Source organism: Seriola aureovittata, chromosome 9, assembly GCF_021018895.1.
Source record: "Seriola aureovittata isolate HTS-2021-v1 ecotype China chromosome 9, ASM2101889v1, whole genome shotgun sequence".
Classification (NCBI taxonomy): Eukaryota; Metazoa; Chordata; class Actinopteri; order Carangiformes; family Carangidae; genus Seriola; species Seriola aureovittata.
Window position 1 is genome coordinate 10,961,159 of NC_079372.1, and position 24,491 is coordinate 10,985,649.

General features: G+C 41.2%; 1 protein-coding gene across 2 annotated transcripts; it reads left to right on the top strand.

The window, feature by feature from the left end:
• The first annotated feature begins 213 nt into the window (after positions 1-213).
• On the top strand, positions 214-20,462 carry tnnc1a (troponin C type 1a (slow)). Of its 2 annotated transcripts, none has more exons than XM_056385410.1 (7): positions 214-502; positions 15,978-16,432; positions 17,787-17,817; positions 18,056-18,202; positions 18,821-18,935; positions 19,460-19,596; positions 19,746-20,462. In XM_056385410.1, exons 2-7 carry the CDS (start codon positions 16,409-16,411, stop codon positions 19,775-19,777), a joined length of 486 nt encoding a protein of 161 aa, XP_056241385.1. In that variant the 5' UTR covers positions 214-502; positions 15,978-16,408; the 3' UTR covers positions 19,778-20,462. The 2 variants fall into 2 exon arrangements, with proteins under 2 accessions (XP_056241385.1, XP_056241386.1); XM_056385411.1 differs by having other exon boundaries at positions 16,028-16,432.
• Positions 20,463-24,491: the final 4,029 nt, after the last annotated feature.

Sequence of the window (24,491 nt, forward strand, 5' to 3'; positions counted from 1 at the left end):
GAAGAAGAAGACCCCCCCCCTCCCCCCCCCCAGTCATAAAATACATTGTCGAGGTACAAAATGGAAACATATGGAGGGTAATATAAGCAGCATTATCAGGTCCAAAGGCGTGTATGTGGAAGGTGAGGCCAGTCAGCGGCTGTCTGTCTGCAAATCTGGCAAACTGTGATAAAGGGAGCCCGTCAATAAAGGGAGGGAACATTGCCTGTTTGTCTAACTCTGCCTGTAATCGTCCAAAGCCCGACGTCTTCCACAAATGAGGGGATGATATGAGGAGAATAAACTCGTGGACTATATTCACAATTCAAAAAAAAAAAGAAAAAAAAAAGAAAAGACAAATGACAGAAAGATAAGAGAAATGGGCAACATGGGCAGCAGCAAATCAGCGAAGCGGCTCCCAGTCGTGGATTTTTCTTTTTCTTTCTAAAGAAAGCAGCCGGAAAGTGAGAGACAAGAACCAAACACGTCTTTAAGGAGCAGTTCGTCATTTTGAAGTGCTCGGGTAAGTAACTCACAGCCGCTATAAACAGGCCCACTTGTTTGATTTAGACTTGAAAATTTAGCACAAGTTTTTCTTCAGCTCAGCTGTTTTTTCTTGCGTGAACAGTGATGTCACGTTTTACCAACTTCACTACTTCTGAAAGGCTTTGTAGTTTGTCTCCATGCTTGTAGTTTTATTTTCAAGCTCCACGTGTGTTTGGCTGCTTTCATTTAGCTTCCTGCTTAAAAACCAGAACATGTGGATGGACTGTTTTGTTTAGTTTTTTGAATGTCACTGAGTTGAGGTGGAGGGAGAGCATGCTGACTGTGGTGTGAACTGCTGGAGATGCTCTGGCAGGGAGATGAGGAGCGTTTAGATTCCAGTGTGAATGTTCCTATCACAGGCTGAGAGGGCACCAGATGGCAAACCAATGAGGGGTGAACTAACCTACTAAATGATACCACATGAAATGCAGCATTTAAAATCCCATCTGGGTTGCCGTCCCTGCGGACATAGAGTGTGAAACATGACACATATTTATACACCTGCTGATGGAGCACACAGGCATGTCCAATAGGCTGGTGACATGTACATGCAGCCAGCTGACCTCCTAACCCCGCAACTTTGGTTTGATTCAGCTCATTGCCATTTCCACCAGAAGCCTCCCAGTCTCTTAATTTCCGTTTGAAGCCTGTATTTGCTCCTTGTGAATGCTGTACGTGCTCCATTAGGCTGGGATTACTTGTCCTCTCTTTCTATGGCTTTTAAATTGTGTGACTGTGATTGGGCTGGGTTGCCCCTCAGTGCTGGATCCATTGGCTGTAAAATCATCTTAATGCTGGGGAGGTATTTGAAGAAGGATGCAGCCAAGGTGCAGCTCACTTAACACTGAGAGATTCTCTATTGATTTCTTATTTGTTTTCAGGCTTATATGGACACAATTATGATGCAATTGAACAATTATTTGCATTTAAAAATCTGACTATATACATTTCAAAAGCAAGTATTTCTTAAAATATTGTATTATGTCCAAAATATGTTAAAAATAAGAAAAACAATAAGAATAAAAAGACAAAACTATTCAAAGACAAAATGATAAATAAATTCAATGCTGTTTTTGAATTTATACTTGAGTTTATATTTTAAAAACCTCATTAAAAACATTTGAAAATATAAAAAAATTTAATGTGAAATGATAAAAAAGAAATCAAGCAGTGTTGAAAATATCCTCCTGAGGATGACGTCAGGCCACTGTATGAATCTGTCCTCCATTTTCTCCCCTGTCTATACTTTTGAGTGACCTACCTTGAAATGATTGTTCTAACTGCTCGCTAATCTCTGAGCGTTTCTCTCAGTTTTCAGACGCATTTCCACGGACTCACATTTCTCAACACCAGTCTCCAATTTGAGGACACAAAATGAACTGATTAGCATGATGATTAGTCATTAGTATGCTAATCATAAGCAATTCACATATTTTATTCATATTGTCGCAGACTTGTTTTTCCCCTTCTGCTGGAATTGTGTACACATCCCATTTTATTTTTTATTGTAAACATGCAAGTCAGTGTGGTGATTGCTGACAATTTACAGTGAGAACGGGTGATTTCACCTACAGTGCATCTCAGCACAATGTACACACGGTAACTGGTAGATACACACAAGATAAATGCTCTTGGACTGTGATTATGTTAAATGATATGATATAGCAGAAGCTGTTGAAATACAATTCAAATACAAAAAAGGCAACACTAATTATTTACAAAACCCTTGTTTTGACAGCAAGCCTGTCTTCAACAGGGTATTTAAAATCTAAATATGTCTCATTAGGTAAACCCACAAAGAGTTACACTCGATGTGCAGCCTCAGTTCTGTTGCTGTCTGCTTTTTTGTTTTCAACCGTGATTGCTGCTGTACATTTTTCTTGACTTGTGAGCTGAGAGAGTGTAGAGTACAATACGGCTGCAGCGTATCACTTGTGTCTTGGTGATAGAGGGATTGGCATACGTGTATTTCACTGGGGAAGTGATACATAACCTAATAACCACTCACTCAATATTTCTTTATAAAGCATAAATCTTATTTGCTCTGCCCTCCCAGGGAAGATTGATGAAATTTACCTCACACCTGGACGTGCCGCACCGAGACACCTGAGACATTCACTCCGCACACACACACACCACTTTTTTATTTCAAGCTGCTACACTAGGATCTCCACAGTGTATAGCTTCTAAAGATACTGAAATCACTTAAAGGCTGGATGCTCTTATTTGTCTGTGCTTCTCTAGTATAGCATTTGTTTAGCATGACCTAAATTGCTGTGAAGTGAGTGCCTCAGCAGCTCTGTCTCGCCTCTCTCTTTCTCCCTCCCTACGTCTCTCTCTCTCCGTCTCTTTGTATGCCTCCTTTTTTTTCTTTCATTCTCTCTCTCACACACACACACGCGCGCGCGCACACACACACACACACACACACGCGCGCACACACACACACACACAGAATTTACAAACAGGCACAACAAGCTGAGAGGACATTTTTTAAGAAAACAGCTTTTGCCAGATATTATTTACATGCGTAGTGAAGTATTGTGGGATGTGGGAATCAGTGAGGTGGGCTGGCCAATGATATTTCAGGAATATTGAGTGAATCATCTTCCAATTTTGTGGAGCATGCTCAGTTTCTCTCCTTGGTGTTTTTTTTTCTGATTTTACCCTTCTGAAGGGATGAACTATGCAAAGAAGTTAAATTCCACATCTGCAAAACACCAGCTTTTTTCCTCTCTTGGGATTCTGATGTAGATTTTGACACTCATTCAAAAGAAATACAGTTTGCACAAATCCATGGAATTAGACGGCCATGTTTTAAGAGACATCCAGCCCAGTTGCAGGTTTAACATGTTTGGCATCAACACGTGAACGTGCACGGAGCAGGACGGGGACAGGTACTTGTGTTGATCTGTTTGACAGCTTTGTGTGACGGCCAGCACACGGTGTGGATTTAGTAAACATATGACCTCCATGATAACCAGTATGGGGGCACTAAATCGCTTCAAATTTTGTACATGTGTTGCTAGGCAACAGCATAATCGGTCTCCGTCTCTCCCTCCTTATATGGCTCTCTACTGGGATTGCTGTGCTGCTATCACTGAAAATGGTTAATTAACTTCTACAAAAAGTCCATTAATGGTGCAGATTAGGCTTCAGAGGGTTAAAAAGCTCATCTAGGCTATGAAGGAATATACACCAACATACAAATGCATGACAAAGACTTAAAGGGCCTTTGAAACGAATTCTCCTTGAACTATGCAGCTGGTTGTATTTCTAGCAGTAACAGCTGAAATGACTTCTATAAACAATATTATCAATATAAAGAAGGACGCGCTGGTTCAGCCGCTGACAAACTCATTTGCAGAGATAACCTGTGATGATTGATTCTCAGAGTGAGCAAACACTTTAATGCAATTACAAGGGCTGCTCCAGTAAATACAACAAAAATGCGTGTTGAACCACAGCACTGTCACACACTAATTGTCTAGATTTATGATGTTTGCATTTGTGCAGGCACAATACACACAAATGCAGCGTACACATCTTTTTACACTAATACCGATATGTTATGTTATATTTCCTGACCCCAACAATGGTATATATATATGGCATAGAGTTCTGAACATCTGGCTCAGCTCTGAGTTATAATTAAAACACTTCAGATGTAATATAATTCAAAAGTATTCATGCAGACGCTTTATGTTTTGGTTCTGGCTGTGGGGTTTGCATTGGGCTCATATGTTCCTGTGTGGAACTGGCTCATCAAATATTTTACACCTGAGAAATCGCCACTCAAACGGATACGGCAGTTTCAGTGCAGAGAAAACATGTCTGTGTCAGGGAAAATGGGGGGAGTGAAGGGGGACGCTGGGGCCATCATCAGCATCACCAAATGGGATGGAGCTGCAACATGGAGTCCTTTAAATACAAGCTTTGACAGAAGCCTGCAAACCTTTCTCACCACACTGCCCCTGCTAATCCCCTCCATTCAACCACATCACTATGGAAACTGACTGGATGTCTCACCCTTGCTGCCTAACTTGTGCCATGCAGCTATGTCCGCCAATGACATGGAGCTTGTGCAACAAAATGCTGGGTGATCACAGTTCCACTACACGGCACGTCTCCATGCGGTGACATTATTGGATATTATTGGCTGGCGTACAGATGCAGAGTCCTTAGGTTAATGTGTTTTGAAATGTGGAAGATGGCTCTGGAAGAGACACTCGGTGTATTATAAACTTAGACCCATGCAAGAGTAAGCACTTGAGCCTTTGAAAGAAAAACTTGACTGTGTGCCGGTGGTGGTGGAGTTAGAGGTGGATGGGGCAAATTTTCATATTCCTGCGCCTGCTACCTATTTCATTTCTTTGCCTCTCCTCTGGCAAAATTGCAGGAGAATATTTGTCATGGTTTTAAAAGGTTTATCAGCTTCAAAGCTGAAGGAGCTGGTCGTCCAACCCATCAGTGAGACCACGCAATCCTTCCAGCACTGACAAGAATGGGTTAGAGCATGTGGACAAAATTCCCCAGCTAAGCTCCCAATTCAGAGCCTTTACATAAAGCTCGGAGAAGCACATTTGCATTTGCCATTGACGTCAGCTTTAATCCATCCCAAACCACTTCTTCAACCCCCTCAACATCTTGAAGAAGAGCTTCAGTAATTGCTAATTACAGGGGGGAAAAATGGTTCTAATCACCAGGACCTTCAGTCTGGTCAGTGCTAACACTGATAGCCTGAGATAATCAGCTGGAGAACAGAGTCCACAGGTAAACACAACCTCAACACAGGCAGGTGAAAATGAAGACTGTGCTGCACCCATCTCGAGATAGTCCCAGTTCAAGCCTTCTGAAAGAAGCCAGGAAACCGGCCTTGTCTCGCAAACATTTTGCTTTGCTTGTTGCTGTCATCTCACATCTTCTCATAAAAATGCCAAAAGCATGCCCACCACAGGAATTACCTGCCTGGGTGAGTTTTTGTCCCAAAGCTGACCCTGATGGCGCCGCTCAACACTACACGGTGTTTAATTAGATGTTCCTCTGCACTTAAATGGGTTAAATTATTCCAGCAATATTATTTATTCATTCATTTTTTTTATCAATCAATTAATTGCCAAATCTATAATAACAAATAATAAATAAAGGTCTATTACAAGTTTAAAGTTCACATTGGAACACAGCGACTCTAATGTGTTTGAGAAATTACCTAAGAAGTTGCTTAAACTGATGAAAGTAATACACAATAAACTCTGGGGAAAAGCTCAGTTTTATCTACAGTGTACTGGTGGTCAGTGCTTACAGTCTCATTTATCATAATAAACCCAATGAGAGGAACAGAAATAGTACTATACCATAATATTTATCACTTACCCAGAATTAATTGTCATTTGTGTAATACATCACATATAGTGAACTATGAAATAAATAAATAATGTCCTTGATAAATGATTCATAAGTCATGTGTTCTTACAAATTCATATCTAGCAGTGCAACAATCAACATTGTTTTATCATTTATGACTGTGGTGCTAGGACCAACTCATTTGTTGCTGAGACAGATGTTGTGTTGATTCTGTCTCAGTGGAGAAACGAGCATCTGTACTGACGTGTTTGGCCGAATAAAATATTTTTTAAAAACACAAGTTTTGGGCAAATTCATCTTTTTTTCAGCTGCAAGAAAATTTCCGTGCAAGGACAAGCTTTTTTCATTTTTTATTTTATTTATTCAGCTTTGAAACATGTTAACAACATGTTGTTCATGATGTGATGCAGAGGGGCTCTCCAAACAATTTCCAAAACAGATTCACAGTGGCATTTATCTACACAAATATTGTAGGAAATACAACAGCCCACATTACAAAATATAGAAAACCATCAAATGAAAACTGTGAAGTCCCAAAAGTCCCACTCTGGGACAGTAGTCTCAGACTGTGGGACCCTACTGTATATTTTTTTAAGTTTAGCCACTTAGTTACTCACAAACAAACATACTCAAACATTTAGTTCTGACATTAGATCTGACTTGATACGGGAAGGTGCTAATATTAAAGGGGATCAGGAGAAAAAAAAAAAAAAGAAAAAAGCCTTCTGACTTTCCAACAGGAAATGTTAATGGCCTTCACTTTCTACATGAAGCTCTGCCTCAGGGGCCTCTTGACCCCTGGGGTCCCTGTGCCTGTGCCTGGTAGGACTGTTCAGTAATTAATCAATGGCCACAAGGCTGCTGGAATTACATTATAAGTGAAATGGAGAGTCACACTCACTCATCTCACAGGCAATATTTAAATGGAGAATATTTCTTCCAAAGTGGTTTGTAGTGGGTTGTTGGGGTTGTTTTCATTCTGAAGCTGATAGAGTAAAATCCTTTTATAAAAATATACCAGTAAAAATATGAGAAACAGTCGATGCTAGGGAGCAAATTGTCATCATTTTTTGATTTTTTACAGTGAGGGTCTTTGGTGATCTTTTGCATGGAATACGTGGGTCTGGCTAGATCTCCATGTAGAAGAAAGAAAAAGGCCTAACTCACTTTTTGTGTGTTCTTTCGGTTATAAGGTGCATTATTGTGTCTCTGGCCCACACCTGTGTACTGTCTGTTTCTCACCAGAGATGCTGGCTGCTCTTCTTTGTCAGTTTGACATAATATTGCTGTGAGCTGTAGAACACAAATCCTAACCTTACTAGATTTATCGCCCCTCAGCCTCCACAGAGGGAGATCCATGACTTTACTGTCTTGTTTGTGTGCTTTGGCTGCTGGTTCTATCGAACTTATTTCCTTCATGGTTTCCTATGTCTCCCCATGGCACAGTAAACTGTACAAAGTAAACCATGTTTTATTTAGAGAGCATTGGGATTTTCCATTCCAAAGTTGCCCAATTAATCACTGTGATGTGTGTTTTAGCACATATTCCATTAGTAGTGGGGCATCAGTATAAAAACTTCATAGGATAGTAAGGCATAAAAAGTAATAGTTTAGTAAGTCATAAAAAAATGCCATAGTATAGTAATGGCATAAAAACGTCATAGTATAGGTATAAAAAAAGTCATAGTATAATAAAAATCATAGATAAAGAGTCATTTTGTAATGAGTCGTAAAAACGCAACAGTATAGTAAGGTATAAAAAACAATTGTCAGGGTTTTGAGGTAAGTAGGACCCAAATGCAGCCAACACTTGGGAGAACGGTGCGCAGAGGTTTATTAAAACAGAGAACAACAGGTAACATGAACAGGTAACAAGAATAGAACAAAAACAAACCAGACTTGAACAGCTGGAACCACGGAGGAACAGATAACGCGACCAGACGAAGACAAACCCAGAGATAAACAGAAAGACAACAGACGAACCGACACAGACAAAGGGGAGCACAAATACTATATAGACAAGGGAGGCAAGGGTGATTGAACACAGGTGAAATACATTAGGGCGGGGCAGACAATCACCACACAGACCCAGGACCACACAAGACAGGAAGCAAAACACTGAGACACACAAGGAAACCTTATTACAAAATAAAACAGGAAGTGCATGGGGAAACACAGCACAAGACAGGGAAGACTAAACTAAACACTAGAAATACCCAAAACACAGAAAACTAAATCAAGAAAGTCCAAAAAACCAAAACCCTGGAGCCTCCAGGCTGAGACCATGACAATAATAGTATAATAAGTCAGAGAAAGTCATAGTATAGTAAGGTATAAAAAATGTCATTGTATAGTATGTTTGTATCTGACCTCTGGTGACTGTGGGAGGTCATTGACCTCAGCATTGCATCTTTCCAGTTTTTGCCCCATTTCTCCATTATAATCATGTATATCTTTGCAAAAATTGCATAAATATATGTATTTGCTGCTGTGGTCGTGTAACATAATTTTGCTTAGAGCACCAATTTTGCAGTGGGACTGCAAAATACCTGAACACCATTTCCAGGTGTTCAGACAATTGTTGCTGTGTGTTCTATGGACACATGACTAGCTAGCACATTAGTGAATGTTCTACTCAGAAGCTAGCATGCTAGTTTGTTCATTACTCCAGGGGGCTCTGCCCTGTCCCAGAGGTCACATCTGAAATGCCTCCACATCTGAAAATAAACTTCAAGGTTTATAGAAACAGTGGAGAAAGTTTCATGCTTTAGTCATAAAATGCACAGTACCTTCTATATACAAGCTTCTCTGCTGCACTATAGATAAACACTGGGTGCATTCTGTACATCTTAACATGTAAACTTATTTTGTTTAGCAGGATAGTTTTTTGCCTAACATTTTCTGTAGTCTCCATAGAACAGAAAGGTTTTAGTGCCTTTGCATATAAGTATTGATGCATTAGCACTAAGAGGTAGAAAAAAGAAAGTGTGCAGGATAAATTCAAGTCCCCAAAGCTATTACAAGACAAGAGACACATTCACAGTTGAGCTGCAGTTACATCAAAATCTACCCTTTTAATTTCAAGTAGATTTTCTTTCTTTGTACATAACTAGTGACTGAGCTAAATGATACTCTTTAACCTTTTGCACTGCGTTGGGATAAAGAACATGGATTGCAATTTGCTTTATGAGAGAAGCTTTGCAGATGTGTTAACACACTGCTGTCACTGTCAGACATGACATGCATGAAGACGAACCCAGAGGTCGAGAGTGCGTGCCACATGCCTGACGGTATGTGCGTGTTGGTGTACGTATATATACGCGTGTAGAGGCGGCAGATGAGCTTGTGTAACAAATCCAACGTGTGCATACGCGTGTATATGCACGGATATTTGTTGTGCGTTCTGATAGAAATGTGGTTGATCATTGCAGTGTATGAACAGAGTGATGCAACACCTCAAATGTATCCATCTCCTTAAATGGAACAGATGCATGAGCAAGAAATGAAGTCACTTAATTTAGTTGTTGGCAATGGCATCAGGAAACATTGACCTTTGGTTGGTTCCTTGAGGCCATGAAGTGAGTCACATGACAGCCGGATATTTACAGTGCCTCTCGTCACTGGCCTTGTCAAATCACAGTACACTTCACTGAAGCCTAGTAGGCCTTAGGCTGGACTTCAGCTACGCAGACAGATGCAAAGGTGTTTTTTTTTTTTTCCCTTCTTCTCTTTTAGCCTGAATGTACTGCAACCCTGAATAACACAGAAGAACACGAGGGCATTAGGAGACGTGCACGTATGTTAGGCGTTTGTTTGTGACAGTTTGTGTGAGTGCGTTTGCACAGAAAAGCAGGAGAGAGAGAAAGAGAGAGAGCGAGAGAGTGAGACATACAAGGGGAGACAGACTGTCTGCAGGACCAATGAATTTCAGGCCAATTTATCTTATGAATGAGCCTCTAGAGGGCATTCATCCCCAGACAGTTTCATGGATTGTATAACAAATAAAACTGTACTTCTGGACCCACACCTCACAGAGGGCAAAGCCAGAGTCTTCCAAAGTTGCAATCAGAGACTCATTGTTTTTCTGTTTGATTGATCTGATTCCACTGAATAAAGAAATGTACAATATGATAAAATTAGGCATGCATCAAAGTTCTGTCAGATTCCATTTCTCATGTTTCCCTTAACCTTGTCTCAAGTCAGATATTCTTGGGGAAGACATTTCTGTTGCAGCAGCTTTTGCAGTCTGACATGCCTCTACTTGCTACCCAGTCTGAACTTGTCTGCAGTTTAGCTTGTTGGTAGCCCCAAAAGTATTAAGGAGTGTAAAACCAATAAATAAGGTTGCATGATTCTGATTTCTTTTTCTAGTAAAAATGACCAAATATTCAAAACCAAAATCAAATTGATAATTTGATGGGAATGGGGCAGTTTCCTCTGCTGTTTCCCCACTTTATGATTTAGGCTGATTATGTTGGTGTATGTGTGACACAGAATCTCACCTGCAGGAGCTTTGGTGCTGACAGTCTGTTCCAACAATGTCCCAGCTACAGAGCCATTTCAAAACATTTTCTCTTGGACACAGCACACAGAGCTCAGATCGGTACCGGCCAATAGCAAATACCAGGACAGAAATACAGCAGCAGAGCTTTATGAGAACACGAGTCTGCATGTTAGCTGCTCTGTGAGGCTGTACTTTATTTTATTTAGCTAAATCAACAGTCAAACATGCTCACAATGGCAATGTTATTGTGCTAATGTTTAACAGGTATAATGTTAACAGTGTCCAATATATTACTTTTTAATGTTGGCATGATGACATTGATTAATTAGCACCAACACAAAATGCAGTGGAGGCTGATGGGAATGCCATCCGTTTTTATTAGACCTTAGTCATTAGTAGACCTGATGATGATGCTTGATGAAAAGTCAGGGGGATCACAAACACAAATATCGATACCCAGACATTTCACCCAAAACCACAAATGTCAACCTGCAGGTGGTGCAAGAGGAAAAGTACTGGTTCACCAAGGTCATTGGGAAACTGTACATAGGTCCACTTTATGTTACCTTCATTTTTATTCATGGACTCATCGGCGCACCCTCACGGTTTTCCTAAGTTTATGTTACTGACAAGGTGAATAAGTTCATAAGGGGTCTGCAGCCATGCATCCACCAGTAGTCGTTCATTTTAATGAATATTTTCATATTTTAATAAGGATGCTCACATGTTTAGTACTTGATATATTTAATGGTAAAAGACCATTCACCATACTAATGTTGCTACTTGACGAGTAAGGAGGTTCTCCAGGATCTCAGTGTGGTGCTTATACTTTGATTTAGCTCAGAAAAAGCAACTGGCAGCCAAAAAAGGGGATGATAACTGCTGAGAGAGTGAATTTGTGACCCCCTCCCTCTCAATACACTCTCAATAGAGCTAACTTTTAAATTAAATAATGGTGAACTTATACCGCTTTTCATTTTACTTAGGAATATCTGAAACATTGTCAGAAACCCTGAGGGCCCTCAGATTCCATTTCAGAGAGCAGTTATTTGAGGGGAAGAGGAGAAGGCAGAGGCACTGACAAATCTAAAATGGGTGTGTGTGTATTCAGGGATTTTTTTTTTTTTTTACCAAGACAGGCAACTCTTGTCATAGGCTATATTTATAAGGACTTAAAAATACAAGTTGTTGTAGTGTACTTGTGCCATACCTTTGTGTTTTGTTGACACTGGCTTAAATTGGCTGCTGTTTGAGGCTCAAGGCAAAGACCTAAATGCTGCATGTATAAAAACAATAAAGATATTTACGATTCTTTTCCATCAAATATTATAGCTCACTATGTGGAAAAGTAGCTCTTCTGTCCTCTATGTTATTGCACCAAATAAGGAAATGTTTAATGTGTTATATGTTATATGGACTATGCAAGTACAGATATATATACTGTATATATATATATATATATATATATATATATATATATTTTAATCAAAAAGTAATTCACAGACCCCACATAGTTTGGATGATAATCATGTTTCAGTTCTCACAGAATCAGGAAGTCATGAAGTATCCAGATGATAAAACAATGCTAAGTTTGATTTGTGATCTGTTAGAGGGGACTCAGGATCTCCAGGACCCCAAACAGAACATTAGGGTTAACTCTATTTCCATTATAACCTTCTTAACTGTAATATTTGAATCATATTAGTTTATATTTTGTCTCTGCTCTAACAGTTAAATTATATATCTTCATGAATCGTTGGAGCAGTGATTGGCTCTGTATCACATACCAAAATAGGAAGAGTTTTACAGAGATAATTCTTATTTCATTTGAGAACTTCACTATTTATTTATTTATTTTTCCAGCATTGCCACAGTGAAGCTTGTTCGCTGATAAATCTCAAGACAGAATCTTGACCGCTCCTTTTGCTGCCACACAAGAGAAACACATTATCTCTCTTGCTTGAAGGGAACTTCCTCTGCCATATATCTGAGAGGAAATCTTTTCTGGGTGTCTCACACTATTATAGAGGTGGGAGTGGGGAGTGTGTGTATGTGTGTGCGTGTGTGTGGGGGGGGTGTTCGGGTAGAAAGGGTGGCAGGCGACTTGGTGGTCCAGTGGACTGGAAAACGCTGCCCCCTGGCAGAAAGTTAGCGCGTGGCTTTATCGGCGCTGGAGCTAATGTGGCCACTGGCTCATTAGAGCTCTGATGTAAGGAACACTGCGTAACGCCAAGTGCCTCAGCCCAAAGAGTTCCAGAAAGGAAACCACTGAGCACAGTGAAGACAAGTCAAGACTACCCTCTCCCTCATCTCCAAAGACAAATCCCTCAATTCGGGTTAGACGTTGTCACTGATGAGAAAATGGGCTTCTAAAGCACTGAGGGCACAGACAGAGATGCTTTCATAGTGGAAGAAAAAAAGCACTGTGTATCATTCAGTCACACGCAGAGCATTCACAGCCTGCCACAACAGGAGCTGCTGACAGGTTGGTCATCAATGAAAGGAGGCAGAGAGATAGAGAGAAAGAGAAATAGACAGAGAGAAGAAGGGAGGAAAGAATTGAGAGAAAGAAAGGGGCTGACAGGCTCAGCTCCCCTCCTCCCCTCAGCAATCAAGGAGGTGAAGATACGGAGGGGAGGAGGAGGAGAGAGCGTAGGACCTATGCTTCCAAGCTCAGCTGCACGTCAACCCAATCATTGTATCACACAAGTATTTAAATTGACACGATGTATGCTGTGTATGGTAGTAGATCTTCACAAATGTAGTCCAGCTGACTCAGTACTGCCAGCATGAGATGTTACGCCTCGGGCATTTTGACATATTGCACACTTGGAATCTATAATGTTTTTTGGTTGATGATGGAAATGAAGCCTTTCAAATAACAAGTCACACAGATAACTATTATTATGTTAAGTAGGATTCACAAGCACAATGTGAATGGTTGTGCAACTTCAAAACATTTCACGTAACCTGGTTAGATGCAAGTATAAAAGAACTGGAGCATTGTGTTTCAGCATTCAGCCTCAGACGTGAAATATAATCATTTGGACTTGTGGATTTAGTTAATTTGCATGAATGGCTCTGGTGCACAAATAACCATTGTTAACCCTAATTGTGACCCCCCCATATTCAGTTTTGATGTGTGCATGTATGCGTACAGGAGGCAAAGAATAGAAAATAAATACAGTCACTCTGAGGACAAAATGTGGTTGCAGGGAGGCAGAGAGGGAGGTGGAGGGGGAACTAGCCCCGCTCATCTCCTCTCATTTTCTGTCCGCTACTACCCAGCAGAGTTTCTATGGCAACCCCTCAAAAAGCGGTGTGCGGTGAATTGTGGATTTGAGATGCGCTGTCTGATTGCGCTGTGTGGAGGAGATGTGCTGGCTCTTTCGTCAGCCTTCCTCTGTAAGAGGAAATTGGTGGAGAGCTCCAATGAAACAGCACTCCATATGCTTTCTTTGATGTGTGTGCCAGCCTTTGGTTCGACAGCACGTGAGTGTGTGTGTGTGTGTGTGTGTGTGTGGATGCTAACCAAAGCTTTACATTAGAATCTAGTGCCCCCTGCAGAGCTGCTCATCACTCTTGGCACCCACCAGACTCTCCAAATGAATCTTTCTGGCTGACCATGTAGACTCATCAGTATGCTTTGGGTTTCAGCTGATGGAGTCAGTGCCACTGATGACGACTCATTTCTGTTCTGAATTCGAGCAGCAACGTACAACGGCAGTGCTGTGTGATTTGAGATGAAATTTTGCCGAATGACTGAGAGAACACCCAAGGACAACGGGCACAAAATGCCTCAATCCCCAACCCCTCCCCACCTTGCCGCCTGTCTGTTTCCATGGAGGTACAGCCTGTGCAAGTGACTGATGTGCACTGATGTGAGGTCTTTGTCAGGAGATCTGTGTCTGTATCTGTGCAAGAGTAGGACATGTATGTTGCTCAGTGTTAGCTCCCTCTCTCTCTCTCTCTCTCTCTCTCTGACTGGCTGTATGATGCTTGTAAGCTGTGCCAGTCCCCATTAGCATCCCATTATAAACCAGCATGATCACTCGTCACTTAGAATGCCTGCCACAGCATGCTCTGTGTGTGTACGTGCATGTGTGTTTGTGTGTGTGTGTGTGTGTGTGTGTGTGTGTGTGTGTGTGTGTGAGTGTGTGTGTGTGTGTGTGTGTGTGTGTGCGTGTGTGTGCGTGTGTGCATGCTTGCGTGCGTGCGTGTGAGCTTTTTGTGAGAGCACGTGTGTGAAACACACAGTCAAGTGATGGATATGGCCTTGTTTCGAAAGAACATGGAAATAAAAAATGTTTTTTTTAAAATGCTGCAAAGTCTTGTGCTGTGTACAATTCAATTTAAATGTGTCTGCAAGTGTTTGTTTTTTTTTGACCCAGATTTCTCACCTACCCCACTGTTGATAAATTGGATATCCGGAGGCAGCCTTGCGCAACAATTTAATTTAGTCGATATGTAGTGAACAACACCCTCTGCTGGCTGGATATGTGTTTCACATGAAGGCTCAGAATTAAAGGCTTCATGAATCATGTAGAGTGGGAAATGCCTGAGTTGTGTTCTTCACAGGAGAAATCTAACGTGTAGAGGTTAAATATTTGCAGACATTATATTTTTGTTTTAATCGAAACTAAAAATAATATTTTTGTTATATCTTCCACTTAATGGTTTTACTTACTGGTTTTGAGACAGCTGTCTCTGAGGTTTCTGCCCTCAAACAAATACAACAGAGGTGAATGGAATTTAGTTTCTTGTACTCACATCACTGAGTATTTCTGTATATATTCAGTGAAATTCAACATCATCAACATGTTTTTCCACAAACAAATCTGCAGACCTGACTGTCAACAGTATTCATAGGGACTCTTTCTTCAATAGAAAGTAGTTCCAGTGGAAACTGTTCACAACTATGCCTGTGGATTAGCCAGGGAGGTATGAGATGCTTCTAGTGAAATCTATTTCATGTCGTCTTCAGTGCTATAAGAACAAAACAAAGAAAAATAATCCCATTCACTTCCACTGTATCAGGGTAGAGGCACAAACCTCAAAACCTCCGAACGTAAGTGAGAGAATATAATTATTTTCTGGTGGATGGATCCTTCAGTTTCTCTTCTGTTTTGTGTTTCTCTGCAGATGAGAACAGCTGCAGAAAAAGTGATTTACCTTACCTATTTTCGCAGCAGGCATATTGACAGGTTTTAGCAGTAAAGGCCCAGGTGGCACTAACAACATTAACAATGGCTTCATTCCAGTTTGTTGTTCCAGGCCCAGGGCCCTGGCGTGTTGCACTGGCAAGCCTCACTAGAAGCCTTAAATGGAATGGAGCCATCATTAATGTGCTTGCTTACACCTGTGCTTTTCCTACTATGATAAGCCAAAATGTCTGCCGCACTGCACATACACCCATGCAGATACCTGTCTCTATAATCACATCTTTGACTTTCTGAACACACCTCTCTCTCTCTCTCTCTCTCTCTCTCTCCCCCCACCCCTCTTGTTCTGCTGGCTGAGGTCTGTGTCTCTCTCATCCTGGCCTCCACCCTCTTACCTCCCTCCACCACCCCCCACCCTGCAGACACACACTCACACACACAGCCTCCTGAGCCCTCTGTGTCTCTGGTCCAGGTCTAGAGGAATGTTGAGTGTCTCTACAGCCCCCTCCCTGGAGATTAGGCTTCACCATGCATGCCCCCCTCCTCCTCCTCCTCCCTCCCCTCTTCATTCCTTTCCAAAGTATGCCCCCCTAAGAGCTGCCGCATTTTTATCTGAGCCTGGTGATTGTGACAGATTGGCCAAATGACACACATACACAAACACACATCCGTGGACACACGCTGAGGCACAAACAGAGGGGAAACTGGTTTGCCCCGGGGAGGGGCCAGAACGCGCCAGACTCCAGCTATAAAACCCTCTCACGATGAGGCCAGTGTCCTGCCCTGATCCGGACAGTACCTCCTTCCTCTGTGCCAGGACGCCGCCAGGACAGGCAGCAGACCAGCCTCCACCATGAACGACATCTACAAGGCAGCGGTACGTCCTCTCACAACTCATGAAGCTGAAAGTGTGAAGCTGCTCACCAAAAATCTGTGTGTGAACTCAATCTGCTGTGAGAGTGATGTTGCTTTGGATCATAAACCATAATCTCTAACATTTATTATTACTGACATAAAATCAGTTATTTAAAATGTAACACTGTATTTTTTATCCCGTCCTATTTAAGCAGGTGCTATAAGAAATATTTTGGTAGTTGTGTATTTATTTGTTGTATAAAAAAAGGGTCCCTCATTAATTTGTTCATTTGACATCTGACATCACTTGAATGGTTGACAAATCCCTGATGCGACTTGCACAGCACATCGCTTCCATCACCTGCTGATGCCAAAAGAGCCTTGACACCATATTCGTCCCTAGATGTTCTCCTCTACTTCAGCCCTATCAGAGCTGATAGGAGCCACTCAGGAGGTCACTGACAGGACAGGTCCCTGATCCGCTCTGCTGCTTCATTCATGACTTCAAATGGAACGGTCCCACTTCAAATGGCTAATTTTGGCCAGTTGATGAGACACTTCTGCGTCCGCGGTCCTCTGGTGCCAGAGAAGGGCTTCAGGTTTAGATAAACCCCCCACGGCTGAATTCCAGCATTATCTATGAGTCAGAGAGCCGTGTGGGTGTCTGTCCACCTCGGCCTGTATGGTCAGCTGGCTGCTCAGTTCACTCTACATCCCTAGTGAGCAGTGCAGCTGAGACAGTAAAAACACACAGGAATGTACATTACATGTGTTTGTTTAGATTTTTTCATATATCATCACGAGAGGAGTATGTGTATATGAGTGTGTCTACATGTGTGTGTGTTTAATTTATAGTAGACCACAGACAATAACTCTTACATAAGCACCTGTCTCCCTCTCTCATTCGTGGTAGCTTTTCCAGGATTACTGTTCCATTGTTGGGCCAGATCCACAGCAATGCTAATTTAAAGCACTGTGTATTGTGTCCTTTATCTGTGGTTCCTGATCCTCCTGTCTGTTTATTTTTAACTCCTCCTCTATCTGGCTCTCACATATGATATATAGGTTCAGTGTCTTCTCAGGGATGGCCCAGTCCGTGGGACCAAATAAATTACCCTTGTTTTCTGAAAAGTTATCAAAACACAGAGATAATCTGGCCCAGAGGCTGGTTTCACACTTTATAATTCAAGATATTTGAACCTACAGCACTAATTCAGTATATATTTTGCAGCTTGACTTTTTGAGCTTCAGTAAGTGTAGCAAAATCTATAATGACTTAGATAGAATAAACACATTTGACCAGACGGTACTTGAGAATGTGCAGAAAATGGATATTTTCATGAAAGTATAAACTCTTAACTTTTTGTCTTTTACAGGTTGAGCAGCTGACTGATGAGCAGAAAAATGGTGTGTTCACATCAACTATCTCTTAGACTGCACACGTGCATCTCGTTACTTCAAGCATGCCTTTAAGACCTGCCGTCAACTTTGAAAATGTGCTCTGTTCAAATATCACTTAATCACATTTCATCTGTACGCGTCATGCATGATGTTGCAAGGAAAAGTGAGGCTTTACCCTGCACGGGCCCATATCGTGTGTCGTAACGCTGGGTTGTTTTTCCGATGTGCTGCTGTGTTGTTGCAGAGTTCAAGGCCGCCTTTGACATCTTCGTACAAGATGCAGAGGACGGCTGCATCAGCACCAAGGAGCTGGGGAAGGTGATGAGGATGCTGGGCCAGAACCCCACGCCAGAGGAGCTGCAGGAGATGATTGACGAGGTGGATGAAGACGGTAAATCAAAACACTACACTGCGCTACAGTGCATGGGATGGAATGAGCGGGTTGATTGTTGTTGTTGACCTCTTCATCCCCACAGACCAGCTGGCAGGTCAATCATTGCACAATGGTGCTGCGCAGACAAGTGCAGTTCAAAACCCTCTGAACTTAATGTCAAATGATGGTCGAGGATCTTAAATATGACAAGATGTGTCGAGCTGAATTAAAGCGAAATGCATATCAGATGACGCACAAGTCATCTTGAATTTTCCATGAGACGTAATGATGAAACACAACATGGATTTGATTCATGAAGCTTCAGTGGATATGTGATGTTTTTTTCTAACTAACCGACCTCGAATACAAAAGACACATATAAAAAAATGGTATGTTTGTTCTTGTATATGATGATCAAAAATAATAATTTAAGTGCTTCCTGTGACTTTGTATTGGAATATCTTTCAATCAGTGAATGAGTCATTGCAGCTTGCTGTGCTGTGCTTTGAATTTCTTTCATATTGATACATTATGTCCACAGATTGGGCCTTTAAGGAGAAACTGGTGGTTAAATAATATAAAATTGTATCCAGTATGGAGTGAAATGATGTGATGAGGCACCTTGTGTGTGTGCAGGGAGTGGCACGGTGGATTTTGACGAGTTCCTGGTCATGATGGTGAGGTGCATGAAGGACGACAGCAAGGGGAAGTCAGAGGAAGAGTTGGCGGAGCTGTTTCGCATGTTTGACAAGTGAGTTTCATGTTTAAACACCGGCGCTAATTTGTCTAATTGAATTATAAGAATTAAAGCCAGGAGAGCAGCTCACTGGCGCAGTCTTAAATGTATAAACTAAATTACGGACTTGACAAAATATCTACAACAGGAGAAAATCACCACAGACAATCAAATTTCTCTTCTTAGTGTAGCTCCAGCAAAGTATGTTCCCCATGTGCAATTATGTGTACTGACAAAAAGCCAAGTAGCTCCGCAGAGTACAGCATGTAGTCTGCTCCATAATCCTTTTTGACAGCACAGAATATTTCAAACACCCACTCCATGTAAGCCAGACACCTCGTCTGAGCATCAAAGAACACACTCGCAATACTTTTTTTTTTTTTCTCTCTCACACTGATGGTTCTCAAACATTCAAAACTTCAGGATATGATCAGTCACTTGTCGCACACAAACACACCACCTCCTCCACTGCCATCTGTAAAGCTTAATTTAGGTGTGCTATGTACAAATAATGCATTTTGACTGCTTTGATTGTGCAGGAACGCAGATGGTTACATTGACCTGGAAGAGCTGAAAATGATGCTGGAGTCTACAGGAGAGGCAATTACTGAGGATGACATCGAGGAGCTGATGAAAGACGGGGACAAGAACAACGATGGCAAAATTGACTATGATGGTGAGGACTTTCAGCTGATAAAAGAGACTTGGTGAAATGGTTATGTAGAGCAAACGCTCTGATGCTCATTTTCTATAATCTATCATTCATCATTCATCCCTTTAAAATAGTAGCTATTTGCTAACCGTGTGTCTCCCTTAATTTTACAGAGTTCCTGGAGTTCATGAAAGGAGTGGAGTAATCCTGAAAAAGATCCAGAGTGTTATTTTTGTATTTCTCTGTGAGTCCACGGTCATCTGTGGAGAACTGGAAGCTGACTTTGGATGCCGTTGAGAGATCCTTGGAACGACTTTGCAAGATTTAGTCAAATACTGTATCCGAATGTTTCTGTATTTTTCTACCATCTCTTGCATTGTTGTAAATACAGATTGTAACTACTTTTGGAGCCCATGTATACTGAATTTGTGTAAATGTATCCAAATGACTTTTTTTTTCTTCTCATTTTCTAGAGAGGACACGTAGCATAACAGTTTGACTGCTTAGAAATATCAACTTGTGTGTTTGTTTTGCTCAATCTTATCTCTGAAGTGCCACAGCCAGTTTACAAATCTTCTTACTGAGAGGCTGATATTGTTTAGCTGTGCAGATAATGTATGTGTGCACAAAGCAGAACGTATCCATGAGGCAACATTGTTTTACACCATGGGCTCTGGTAGACTAATCACACTTTTTGAGCAATGCACTGGATGCAGTCTGTATACTGTGCATGTAATGAAGTGCACATACAATTCTGTATGTTTCAGATACCCTCAGGACTTTTTACTCCTCTCTCATGTTCCTGAAATGTCTGCAGCGTCTGCACATTTCTACATGAAAAAGTTGGAATGTGCGCTCATGTAATAAACAAGATGCATTTGTCAAAAGCAGTCATTTTTGTCAATCTTTCATTTTGTTTGAAAAATGTAATGTCAATATTCTCATATTCACTTCAAGAAAAGAGCTGAGATGCTGCAGAAGTGTTTGGCTTGCTGAATCCTGCAGACATGTTGTTCTGTCCTTGGGTCATCGCTTTTGTTGTCTTACTGGGTTTTCTATTATTATCTGAGGTAACGGTGCACACAACACGGTCACATCAGTGACTTAAATCAGTCCAGAATTTACAGGCTGCTCACGTGCTTGCCTCTGTGCCCGGCTTGGCTGCTCACACAGCAAATAAACAAGCCAAAGCGGCCTGAATTATGACTGCCCTCATATCAAAACAGGATACTTTTCTGTGAAACTGAGCTGTTGAACTTAAATTTTGATTTATGTGTGTATCTTGTTTTCTATAGTGGCTTTTGTCTGTGGCATGTGAACTATTCACATAGTTGTCGTGTACATATCTAGTTACACTGTCTATTGGGACAGGAGCTATTTATGTCTAATCATGTTAGTGCCCATGTTAGGGGATCTGGATTGACCGACACCAGTTGACAATCAGATGCCTTTGTCCATATAAAGAATAGTGTTCAACTACAAAGCAAAGTAAACACTTCTATTGTTAAACTGGTCTAATTCTGACAAATGTGTTAGTGCAATGAAAAATTTGGATAATTACAGTAGAAATATTTATTACTCAGCCACAGGCCTCTCACTCTAGAATAAACACATGTATTTTTTTTTTCTCTGTGATTTTAGATTCTTGTGGCATTTTCAGAGAAATTCCTCATCAAAACAATAGAGAAACACATTGATAACATCCAGATTTGTTTCTGTTAGTTGTGTAAAATATCACTCCCAGGTGAACAGGCTGCAGTCTTAGTAGCAGAAGAATTATGCAGTTAGCACTGTGGCCACTTGATGTCAGCAGGAAAACACAATCTTATCTCTTCGTCTGGGTCAGTTACAGGAACCAGAAGATGCAGATATTTCACAGCAAAGCTACACTCCCTCCAAAGACAGGTAATACTGAACTTCCCTGTCTGTTAAAAAACATAGATCCAGTCAGGATGTGAAGGGGTTGATGGATTTGCACCACAAATAGGCTACACCATTCGTTCATTAGAGTATTTGAAAATGAAAATGAAAAATGAAATCCCCTTCTGTTCTCCAGACTGGATGAAGATTAGAGTTACTTTATATCCATTTATAAAATAAATATATAACATGTTTAGAGATCCCATATCATTTAAATCACTGGTCTTTTTATAGTTTCGTTATGGGAAATGGGATCAACTGTATTTGGTGTGAGCAGGTGACGTCAGTGGCCTGACCGATGACAATGTCCAAAGGCCTCTCCACTTCCCTTTATCTTTCTGCATCTCCCTGAGGGTCCTGTTAGCTCCATTCAGTCCCCATGGTCTGTGTTACTTATGGGATTCTAAACCCTAATCAGCAGTGAAGCACAGCTGCTCTGCCAGACCAATCTTAACTGTCTAAAAAATATAACACACCACATCAGCTGCACTATCTACACTTATCTCAAAGTCCAAAAATACTGCATTAAGACCAAGTGATAATATGAGAGGAAAAGGTATCAGATTAAAATTGGATGTGATAGTTTTTTATCGGACAGATTAGACTGCTCTGCTGCCCGAGTTCTTTAAAAACTCTAAGCTTCCGTCTGCAGCGTAGAACAGGATGAGTAGTGCTCTCCCTGCCATCAATGAGAGGCTGGGCAGCAGCAGAGCAGTGTAGCAGTGTGTGAATGAATATGGGGTGTGGCATACTAACAGCAAGTTGGGTGGAGAAGTGACGCAGTTACGTAAGACAGGCCTGATGACTCATGCCTGCTGTTATTAACACACTGCGGTTATGAACCACCTTTGGTAATGTGGATTTCAGGGATAATATAAGCCACTGTGTGTGACACTCACATCCCTGTAACACTGACCTTTGAAAGTGACTGAGAGAGTGGGGATTTGCATAGGTAATAGCCAGCCATCAATATTATGTAACTGACTTCATTCAGTTTTATTCTACCAGTGTGAGTGCGTCTGTGTGTGTGTGTGTGTGTGTGTGTGTGTGTGTGTGTGTGTGTGTGTGTGTGTGTGTGTGTGTGTGTGTGAGTGCATGTGTGTGTGTCTATGCGGGGCAAAACAGGTTATTCCATTGGCTAAGAGTGAGCCAGGCAGAAATAGTGCTGTATATAGTGCGCGCACGCACGCGCGCACACACACACACACACACACACACACACACACACACACACACACACACACACACACACACACACACACACACACTATACATTCCTACCTTACCAACAGTGGACTGTCGCATTACAACAGCCAAGATTGGACAACTATTTCTGGTAACAAAAAAGACCTTTAACACCTTCTTCCATAATGTAACTGAATTTTGCAATTTTCTGTTAAAAATTTTCAACAGAGGACTTGCAGCCCTGGATGATGTCTACCTATCAAAGAGGGGACCTCCACAGCTTGCAGTGGAAGTGTCTGTTGTGAACACAGCCTAGGACATAGGCTTTCTTGATGTCTTCCAAAAATGGATTGTTTTTAAAATGTACATCTTGCTTTGGCAAATACTCATGTCAAGTTGCACTATACTGCACTATACTGTATTTAAGGATTGAATCCACAACCTTAAATCTTCAGAGCAATGTTCTAGCACTCAGACACGTCTCAGCTGTACTTCCTCAAGCATTTGAGTCTTTGGGTGTTGGACTTCAAAATTCAGTCAGCCTTATGAGGATCAAAGCCATGTCCTCAAAACTTACAAGTACTTCTTTTACCCTGAGCTAGTTGTAAAAACACACTGTAGTTTGAGTGTTTACTTCGTTTGTAGGAATTTGAAATTCAGAGAGACTTCAAAACTTGGTGGTCCTCTAGTACCAAGAGCTGTTTGTCTAGACTAGTGCTTCATCAACATCAGAGTGCATCACAACAATTGAGTTCTTGATCTGGAAACATCTCAATAGACCTCAGACTCCGACTCCCTGAGACAGTGGGTCAGGACCATTTCAGCTGTCTTTCTTAAACCTTTTATGTTCGTCTTTTGGAAGTCAGACATCAAAATTCAAATCAGTTCTCAAACACCCTGAGCCACTTGATCAGATATATATGAGCTGTGTTAATTAAAGCCTTTGAGTCTTCACTTTGAGTATTGGACTTCTGAATTCCCTGGGCCTCTTCAGCCAGTCTTCTAACAAACTGAGCTATTTAGTTACACACTGCTTCCCTTTTTTATTAAAGGTTTTGACTCTTTCCTTTGGGTGCTGGAATAAAAATAATAGAATTAGGGGGTTATATGATGGAAAACCATGAGTGGTTAACATTTAGCTGCAACATATTACCAATCCACACTTGGTGTGTAATGACTAGGAGGTCCTCTGTTAGATAGGTGCACACCCACACACACACACACACACACACACACACACACACACACACACTGCTCCACTGCTTTATTGATTAATAAATCATCTGTTTCAAACCATTAGATCTACAAGAGTCACGATCCACCATGAAATTGTCCTAAAACTGGGTTACTAAGCTACGCCAACAGTGTGATGTTTTCATAACCTCTTCCCGGCTCACTATGATTTATAGATGTATAAAATCCCCGGACGAGCGAGGAATACCCCGTTTAGAGTTTGGAAGGCGTTAACTACTCATACCATCTCTCTGCCGCCCACACATTCAGACCTAGTTTGAAGCCAGCGGGCTTCTGGGTTTAGAGGATTCCTGTTTTTCTTGCTTCTCTACATCACATGATCTTGGAAGTTGTCCAGTGCCAAATATCACAGCCCAATCTCTAGAAATGTCTCATTCACCAGTCACAATGGCATCAAATATATGAATATAAGCTTCCAAAATCTCTAGATTTATTGTGAGCTATTATTCTTTTTTATGTTATGTCATAATTACTTCTTATCTTTGATGTTTTGTGCTATAAATAGTACGATAGGGTAAAAGGATGATTTTATACTTCTGTTTCTTCAAAAAAAAGGGAAC